The following is a 10,445-nucleotide window of genomic DNA, read 5'->3' as shown; positions in this document are numbered from 1 at the left end:
ACGACGCTGACTATCAGAGGATTTTCACCCTCCATCAATATCCAACTTGCATAAAATGGGCAGAGCGGTCAGATCTTGAATAGACACTACAAGTCCATAGAGCTCTAAAATAGGAAAGTCCTGTGTTTTACCGATACACAAAATGTTTAAGGCAATTGCCAACTTGATGGGTTAATATTCTCTTAAACAACTTCTCAGGCAAATTCTACTGTGTCTCAAATGTGTATCATCTGAAACTTCATAGAAGTGGTGCACCACACAAACCATATCATGTTATTTCGGAATCTGTACAACTTAATGCAAACCCAGTGGGAACGTAATGATTATGTTTGTGAAAGTCACAAAGCAATTTTATATTTACAAATACTTAAAATGATAATTACTTCGCTCCTTACATCAATTCTGTAAACAGTCAAAATTATACCCATTTCACAGAAAACGAACTAGACATTGAGATAAAACACCTAAAAATCAATTCAGAACAAGAATATGAATTCATTGTCATAAACCTCTAGCCCTCATAAGTTCTCCTTTCCTCCCTCTCTCTCTTCTAATTAATTCAGCAAGTAGCTTATACGAACACTCATACAGGATTTTTTTTACTAGTCAACTATTCTTCTACTCTTAAAGTAAGTACGACTAGCAAGGAAAGCTACTAAACTCCTACGGCAAAAGGTAAAAGACAAACAAACCTAAGCAAACATCATTTCATAATTAGGCTACTTTGGTTGCAACCTAATTCTGCGGTTTAGTGCATACGCCTGGGTAACACAGAGTTAGGTCTGTACAGCAACAGACCTAACTGCTGAGGCAGAGTTTGAAATCACTCCAACATTTGGTTCATTTTCAAGATTCAGAATGAGGTCCTAACTAGGAAAGCTCAGAGACAGGAGTTGGGAGCAAACTAAACAAGACATGGGAAAGTAGCTGCTCAATCTAAATTATGATCATCTGGGTATCCCAATTCAACACCCTGATACATCCCACTCTATTCAACATCGAAGGGAACAGGTATAAAACTCTCACAAACCAGTATGAATAGTTAAGTTACATCTCAACCAATGAGTCTAGCAGACTCTTTAAAGACACAGTTATTTCTGTTATCTGTAAATGTTTGGCTTCTAAGAATAGGGACATAATGTACTTTTCAGTGTAATAGTGTAAAATCAAATTAGATGGATTCTAAAAACACCAATTCACCTTGCAAGGAGCTTATTAATTAGAGAGAATGGCTACCTATTAAATTTTGGTAAGAAAATGGGAAAAAAGAATATTAAGATAATCCAGGTTGATAGGATATAACAGAATATTCCCTAAAGTTATCTCAATTAAAAAGCATTACAAATAAAAAATCATTATTTTAAACATAAATAAAACATTTTCGTAAGAAATATATTGTTAAATTTGAAGGTAAGTTCAAACTTTCTTGTAAAATAGCCTCTAGGCCACTAGCCGATGTAACAGGGGCTCAAGAATACTAAGTAAATGAACTTACTTAGTAAGTAAGTACTAATGGTTGTTAAATTAATCTTTTAACATCTCTCTTAGTAAAAAGGATCTTCTGTTAAGAATCTGGAAAAAAATTTGGATTCCATTTTGATCTTTAACAATCCAAATTATCTTTTTTTGTGTGATATTTTAAAAGTAAACAGCATCACTTACAATAATTATAAAATCATGAATTAAAGATTTGCTAAAATTTTCAATTTAATTACTAAAATTCAGCAATTTTACTGATTTTATCCTGATAAGGGAATATTATTCATAGGAATATAAATGTGCCTATATATTTTTTTCTGTCAGTTTTATCCATTTTATTGACTTTTCAATTAACAATAAAGTTCGTTTGGATAGTAAGTCAGAAAATTCTTTCTATCGTGGCTTTAAACGGCATTTTTTAACCCCAAAACATTATCCAGAACCATTTTAGGCTACAATGCAACCAAAGTATAAATAGTAGGAACTCACATTCCCCTGAACAACTGTCCTTCCACTTAGAACACAATGAACTTCTTAGGTAGGCAGGCAGAATTCTTGTTCACTTAACTGCAACCCCATTTAAGCACGGAATCAGAGCAAAAAAAGTAAAAAGTGAAGAAGGGAATAGAAAGGATATACATTAGTATTAAACCATATGCTATCTGAGTGTTAGGTTCCCACATAAATATTTTGCTGTATATTTTAAAAATCACTTCTCAAGGACTGATTTCCTCTACTTCCATTATCTTTTATAATGAAATACTCCTTTTCAAGTTACTTATTAGAGTTGTTACTAGCAAATACTGTCACATACCTCTAGTTCAAGATATTAATATATACACTTAGCCTGAAACTAAGTGTACTACTTAGTTTTAGTTATAAATAATATATGTATAAAACAGGTAGGGTTGCCATTATTTATATACTGCAATAAATATACAAGAATGAGTACAAATTATTTTTCATAAAAATACAACCTCTAATCAATTCAGGAGGTTTCCGAACTATGACGACATTGAATACATTAAAACACCAGGCAGTCTCCTCTGTTATAGAATGCCAGTCAGGTGAGATCTGAAAGAGATTCTTTATTGGTAGCCATATACAGTGGACTATACCATCTCTGTGTTTTCTTGCTATTTAAGAAAAAATATAGAACCTGGACATTTAAAACATTATCAATGAAATAATCACCACAGACTCACTGGATCTTTTAAAATTTTGTTAAAAATTGCCAAAGTCATGATGGATACAATTATTGCAGCTACATCATTTGAAAAAGTAATATACATTATGCTGCTAAAGACAAAAAACATCGAAACGCATAAACATCATAATGTAACACAGCAGTAACTCATAACTATTAATATGAAAAATTAAAAAGTTATGTTAGAGAACTCGGGAATTTTTCATTTTAGCAAAACATTGTATTTATATATCTCCAACTTCTATGATACAGTATACCATAAAATACTTTTAAAAGGTACAACATTCAAATGCTTCATTTACACAAATAATATTGCCAGTACTAATAAAAGTGATGCCCTTAAACATGAACTGCTCTGCTAATTATGATTTTTAAAATGTTTTACTTCATTTTACATTTTAGCTAGCAGTCAGCATTACATATTAATCAGTTCTGTGTTGACAAATAGGATCCTAGTCAAAATACTGTTTCTGAAAAGTAATGTACATTATATTGCTTGAAACTAATAACCATATAAAAGTGGTAATCATTTATCTAAACACTGATTATGAAAGACAACTGGCATATATTCAGGCAGAGTGTTGAGTTCATGATGGTTTATTTACAATAAAAGTACTTTTACTGAAGCTAACATGATATATAGGTTTCTATGTCAATTACTACAGTCTCTTAAAATTATAAAAATATATAAAATACCACAGGCTTTAGAGGATACAAGTTCATGTGGTTCTGATACTAGCAGCTGAAAAGTGTTTATAATTTAAAAATAAATAAACTATAGAGGTAAACCAGTTACAAAACAGCAGGGGACTGCAACAGTCACAAGAGTGGAAAGAACTGCTTAACTACACAATAGCTAACAAAACGGTGAAGCAGTTGGATCAAAAGTTTTAAAAACCTCTTTCAGAGATTTGTCATCTGTTGCTCTACGAGGGTCATCATCTGGGGTAGGGCTCACCTGACCCAGCTGCTTTGACTGTCTTGGATCGCTGTACTGGGGTCTAATTAAGCCTGTTAATGCCTGAATCGGAAGACTGTGCACGGCTGGGACCTGAACGGTACCGGCACTCCCAAGAATATCTGCCTCTGGGTCAGCTGGCCCATCAACAGGGACGTCCACGTTCGGAGCGATTTTCTGTGGTAGGACTGCTTCTCCAGGAGGAGGGTCGTTTTTATCACTACTTTTCAAACCACCACTTTTTTTCTGGCTCTCTGCATTTTCTGTTGCTAGCTCTGATGTAGATGATGAACTACGCTCCCTAGGGTCATACAAACTAATAGCACTAAGGACTGAACCTGGAGTTCCCAGGGGAAGGCCAGCTGAAGATGAGAGTTTAGGGGCATATGGAGGCAAAGCCCCGGGACCAGAATTGCTAGATACTGCCCCTAAGGGCTGTGATGAACCAGAGTTTGATCTGGCTACATGAGGGGCACCCTTTGATGTATGTGAATCCTTCATAACTGCTTGAAGAGACTCTGTACTCTGCAGTCTGTGAAGTCTAGGATCACAATGTTTTTGCAGCCTAGGGTCTCCTAATTTACTTCCTGAACTAGGTGCGTCTCCCAGTTGTTCCAGGTAGTAGCCTTCTCTGTTTGCTGTGTTAGTTTTGGCTTTGGCTGCTAGCTTTGCATCAGTGGGCACTGTGCTTTGACGAAGATCACTTTTTGTATTCCACAACCTACTGAGCCTCTGATCAGCTATAAGAGGGGGCAGAGGTAAATTGATTGAAGATACTGGGTCAGGTTTAGGTAAAGGGACTGGAAGTAAGTCTTCTGGAGCCCACACGATGTGTTTTGCAAAGTTGGGTTTGGTTAGGGTAATATCCATTTTAATGTGACTAAACTGTCTCAGTTGTGACCTTGGATCCTGGAGCATTATACCAGGGGAAGAATCCAAAGGTATTAAGAAAGCTTTTTCTCTCAGTTCTCTTTCTGTATCTTCATCATCATCGTCTCCTCTTTTGTGTTTGACATTAGGGCCAGCATTTCCACGATGTAAATCAAACTTTGCTCCACCCACAGAAGAACCTACGTGACCACTTCCATTCCCTCTTAATTTCCTGGGATCCCATGCAAGTCTAAGATCCAGTGGGGTAGACTCAGAAGATTTTCTAACGTCTTGCCTTGAGATAGTCCTAAGTCTAGGGTCAACCACTTGGCTTCCTTTATTTTTCTCTTTAGCCAGTCTTGGATCAGTAGGAGTGCTGAGTTCTGTGGAAGATTGTTGTTGACTCCTTAAAGTTTCTGTTTGTTTCTGCAACGTTTTCAGTATTGACTTGACACTGCTTCCTTCTTCCTCTTCACTACTGGAATACCAGTTAACAGTATCATCTAAATGCAGACAAAAACTATGGTAAAGAATGAAGCATTCATATTTGGCCTTAATTAAGATGAAAAAAACATATATACTATTTCTGAATAAGTGTAGTCTAACTTCAAGAAAACGCAACATAGAAATGACAGAGTTTCAACACTGGAACAAGATAAGACGTGGTATAACAATGAACAATTCAGTCACTATACTTTATAAAGAAAGAAGTATGATATTAGAACATGTGGAATGTCCTTCTCGTCAGAGAACAGTCTGAACCTTTCATTCCAACTGGTCAAAGGGAGCTCAGAAATGTGTGGTAAGACAGAGCTGGGGGAGAAGGGAAAACCCTCTTGAAAAGGAATACCGAAATGTTTTGGCTCTCTTTAATTCAAGCAATCCCTTAAACTTCATAGCTCTGGATTTATCAGGATAACAAGGGAGAGCTATGAAAAAAAATACCTGGAAAGAAAACAAAACACTAACAACGATGGTTAAGGAAGCAAAGGGAACCAAGCAAGTGTGGGCTCAGGTGGGGACTTTTCACTCATACTATATTTTTAGATGTTTGAATGTGTGAATATATTAATTATTCAAACATTAAATTAAGAACAACAAAGAAAACTAACAGCCTAAAATTTATATATTTTACCTTTACGAGAACACTTTGGGCCTTACTCTTTTTTTTTTTTTTTTCTTGCGTTATGCGGGCCTCTCACTGCTGTGGCCTCTCCCATTTGCGGAGCACAGGCTCCGGACGCGCAGGCTCAGTGGCCATGGCTCACGGGCCCAGCCGCTCCGCGGCATGTGGGATCCTCCCGAAACGGGGCACGAACCCGCGTCTCCTGCATCGGCAGGCGGACTCTCAAGCACTGCGCCACCAGGGAAGCCCGGGCCTTACTCTTAAAGCCTATGTAACCCTAGTGTATTAGGCACAATGTTAAGACGCTTAACCATCAGAGGTCTTCTCTCTAGTAGAGAAGGGAATAAAAACTGATGCTTCAGGAGGGCGAGTCTCCTTCCCCTCCATTAAAACACACATAGGTAATCTCTGAATTGGCCATATACATATATGTGTGTGTGTATATATATATATATGTATATATACACACACACATATATATACATATATATACACATACATGAACATATGTACACACGCACATATATATACATATATATACACACATACATGAACATATGTACACACACATATTCATACATATCCTAGAATATCTTGGATCAATAGAATAGCATATATATTCTCACTTTTACCTCATCTCACTGCTCACTAATGTGTTTCCACAACATCGAACTTTAGTGTTACACACTTAGTTTGAACAGGACAGTGCTGACAAAACAAGCACTCGGTAAAGCAATTATACTCCAATAAAGATTTAAAAAAACAAATACATAGAACAGATCCTTCCCTCACAGCCCTCAGAAGGAATCCACCCTGCTGACACCTAGATCTCAAACTTCTGGCCCCCAGAACTGTGAGACAATAAATATCTGTTGTTTAAGCCAAAACCAAAACCAAAACAACAGCAACAACAAAAACAAGCACTCGTATTTAGGGTGGGGATGTGGCTTAAAAAAGTATATCAATATTATATCACAATGGCGAAAAGTTTTACTCATATCTCGGTGTCTGAAAAAACTACTTCTAGACACCGGATCGCTTTTTTTTTTTCTTTGACTTCCAGGAAGTCTAGAGCTAGACTTGTGATTCACTTTCAGCTGTTGTAGTTATTTTAAATATTCCTGTATAGGAGTTTCACTCCTCATAGAATTTGGTACTTGATCCAGATAGGTAAGACAATCCAAATCTGATCCAAATAGGTAAGATGCTATTTTATTTTCACTTTCATATCAATGTATTTTATAAGCAGTCTTAAATTCTTGTTGGAATAAAAATGAATATAGAGCAGAAAGAAAGTAGAACAGTAGAGAAAGGTCAGTGGAAAGCAGATATTAGATAGAAAATGATAGTTAAGAGGTTTCTATCAGCATTTTATCAAAGGACAAATAAAATTTATAAAGGCAATAAAATTTCTAACAATGAACAAAAACACAAAAAACCTAGCTGTTTAAGAAGTTTTCTGTATTCCGAGAAAACAAGCCTCATAAAACATTACCAATTTTATAGTGTTATAGTATGAAATTTTATATCATGTAGAAAAGTTTTAATTTTCTTACTTATGAAAACATAAAGCTTTGTTACACTTTAAAGAAAGATTACCATTAAAATGGTTGCGTATTAAAATTAGCACCTAAAAGAGTACACATAAATTTTACAGGAATTAACTTATTAGAAATTCCTCATTTCCCTGTCATGCTAAATAAATGAAGAGTTAATAACACCTTTTTTGAAAACATAACAATGTTTATATAATAGCTTGTAGCTACCTAGTGTTATCTAGTTTTACATAGTTATTCATAAATTTCATGGGTTTTTTTTTTTTTTTTTTTTTGGCTGCACCTCGAGGTATGCAAAACTTCCCAGCCCAGGGATCAAACCCGTCTCCCCTGCAGTGGAAGTGCAGAGTCTTAACCACTGGACTGCCAAGGAAGCCCTAAATTTCATGTTTAAGAGTGGCCAAACACATCAATTTTGTAATTCATAAGAAGAACTGGGTGATTTAAAGTTCTCTGCCCTTAACTGAGTTAACTAACTGCTGTACACTTACCAATATCAAAAATACTAAGGGAAACTTAGTGTCCCCACGTAGTTTTTTACATTAAAAATAATATTCCTTAATAACATAGCAGAACCTGAAGTATACAGCCTCTGCCCATGAAAATCTAATAATCAAATAACTTTGAGCTTGAGTTACAGGTTAAAATTCCTGAACTGGAAGGTATCTTGTTCCTGTTCTACTTCTTTTCTTCAAAAACAAAAAAAAAAGAAAAAAGAAAAAAGGCTTAATAGCAAGTCTGCTTGCCCAGGCCTCACACTCCAGCTTCAGATCTCTTTATTGCTTCAAATCAAACCCTTTGCCATTAACTACTAATGCATCAATGGCACTGGAAACTACAATCAATCCCAAGAAGATAGGAGCTATGAGATAAATTGGAAATAGAATAGTTCACAGGAACTCCTTTTTCAAATTTTAACTTATTCAAGACCATTTCAGGAACTGAGTGATCCAAATAGGTAAGATGCTATCATACCACCTGACACACCTTCTTCCTTGCTTGGTGCCCGCTGAGGTTGGGTGCTGCCTGGTTCTTCATCTTCTTGGTATTTCTGAGTAAGTCTAACAAAAAGAGCTCTCTGCACTGCAGGGAGGAGACCTGGTGCAGGCAGGGGGCCATGGCCTGTCACATTACTGCTGCTGTCAGACCCACTCCCGCGGGTAGGTGAGTCTTGAACGACAGGAGGCTGATGCTGGGCAAATTCACCATGCCACGTCCCATCTACATACATAACACGGAAAGAGACTGATTTAACATAAAACTCCACTAGACAAGTACCACTGTGAGTTGTAAGAAATTGAGTTACAATAACATCACATTTGATTATCAGATTATTATGTGATTGTAAGCACTTTTCAAGGTTATCTAAAGGTCTATTGTTACAAATATTTGGTTAAATTTAAATCATATTTTAATGTTTCAATTTCATCACATTTTACGTTGCTTTATTTAAAACATGCATTCTTTCCATGCTTTTAAAGAAAAATAGGACTCCAGGTATTTTAAATTAGAAATGAGTTATTTCAAAAGGTAAGCTTACCACCAGAGTTATTGGGTGGCTGAAAATTATGTACAGCATGCTGTGAATAGTAATTATCATAAAACTCAGCTGGGTTTTGTAAGGACTCATAATTGGTATTGAGCTGCATTTCACCAGGACTGTGCAGGTGTGATGAACCTGGAGAACAGTGATTCTCTCTAGGTACTTTCATCATGTGTTCTGGAAAGCCAGGGCAATGGTAAGCGCCACTCATATTTGGTGGTGTCAAAGGTGTATCCGGTTGAACAAGTACTCCCGCTTGACTGTGAGGGCCTACAATTCCAGCTGGACCAGGCAGCAAAGGTGGGCTCTGCGGCATTGGTAGACCAGGAGGTCCTGCGCATGGATGATGTCCAGGGGAGCCTGGGTGCATCACAGGACTATTGTGTCCCTGAGACATATTAGGTCCGGGACCTGGACTTGACCCAGAACTATACATATGTTGAGTATGTGGGCTGCTTTCCTGAAACTGTGGTCCTGGTGGTGAGGCACTGTTATAAAATGCTGGTGGCCTGTAGACAAAAGAATAATATTTCTTAGTTCAAAGAAAAGAGGCAAACAAGAATGTTACATTTCTAAATAGATATTGGTTGAATGTTTTACAGTATCAGAAGAGAAAACTATATTTTTAAGAAGCAATTTATTCCATATTGTCTATAAGTAGAAACACCAACATATGTATCTTGCCTTCATTCTAGCACACAAGTTTTCTAAATTGCTGCTTACTATCATCTGTTCTAAAACTTAATATTGATGTTTTGAAAAATACAGAAAAATACAAAGATAAATAAGATTCATCTCTAATCCTATCACCCAGAGATAAATTTTTGATTGGTTCTCTTCTAATCCTTTTTCTAGGCGCACACAGACCTTTTTATAACAAAATTAGAATTATACTATATAACCGTACTGCTTGTATTATAATTTCTAATTGGTTATTGCTTGACATAAAAAGATTTCAGTTTTTGAATGTTGCTCTTCTTTCTGGGCATTTTACTAATTTAATTACAGTTGGGCCTCCATATCAGCAGGTTCTGCATCCACAGATTCAACCAACTGCAGATTGAAAATATTCAGAAGAAAAAAATTGCAAAAAGTTCTGAAAGCAAACCTTTATGTGCTGTACTCCAGCAACTATTTACATAGTATCTACATTGTATTCACAACTACTTACATAACATTTGCATTGTATTAGGTATTACAGATAATCCAGGGATTATTTAAAGTATACGGGAGTATGTATGAAGGTTATAAGCAAATACTTCACCATGTTAATATAAAGGACTTGAGCATCTGTGGATTTTGGTATCCATGGAGTTCCTGGAACCAATCCTCCTCAGACACCCAGGAACAACTGTACAACTTCTAATAGTTTTGTCAGTGATTACTTTGGGTTTACTAAGGGAAAATGCCCAAATAATGAGTCTGCCCCACCATTTCTAATCATATCTACTATATCTTTCTCTTTTTGCATTGACTAGGATCTAATCTATAATATTTAGCCAAGCAGTTCAGTGATTACTTTGGGTTTACTAAGGGAAAATGCCCAAATAATGAGTCTGCCCCACCATTTCTAATCATATCTACTATATCTTTCTCTTTTTGCATTGACTAGGATCTAATCTATAATATTTAGCCAAGCAGTGGACAGACTTGTCTTCTTCTTGACTTTAATAGAAATACTTTTTTTTTTTTTTTTTTTTTTTTTT

General features: G+C 36.1%; 1 protein-coding gene across 1 annotated transcript in view; it reads right to left on the bottom strand.

Moving 5' to 3' along the window:
* Nucleotides 1-2,548: 2,548 nt before the first annotated feature.
* ZC3H6 (zinc finger CCCH-type containing 6) overlaps nucleotides 2,549-10,445 on the bottom strand; it is a 48,228-nt gene continuing 40,331 nt past the window's right edge. Inside the window, exons 8-10 of the mRNA XM_007470237.1 lie at nucleotides 8,737-9,248; nucleotides 8,184-8,417; nucleotides 2,549-5,017 (exon numbers count right to left, since the gene is read on the bottom strand). Coding sequence (XP_007470299.1) covers nucleotides 3,543-5,017; nucleotides 8,184-8,417; nucleotides 8,737-9,248 — 2,221 coding nt within the window. The 3' untranslated portion in view covers nucleotides 2,549-3,542. The remainder of the gene's footprint in view (nucleotides 5,018-8,183; nucleotides 8,418-8,736; nucleotides 9,249-10,445) is intronic.

Source organism: Lipotes vexillifer, unplaced genomic scaffold (assembly GCF_000442215.2).
Source record: "Lipotes vexillifer unplaced genomic scaffold, Lipotes_vexillifer_v1.1 scaffold1139, whole genome shotgun sequence".
In the NCBI taxonomy this organism is placed as follows: domain Eukaryota; kingdom Metazoa; phylum Chordata; class Mammalia; order Artiodactyla; family Lipotidae; genus Lipotes; species Lipotes vexillifer.
Note: the sequence above shows the minus strand (reverse complement) of the source record. Positions and strands in the feature narration are given on the sequence as shown.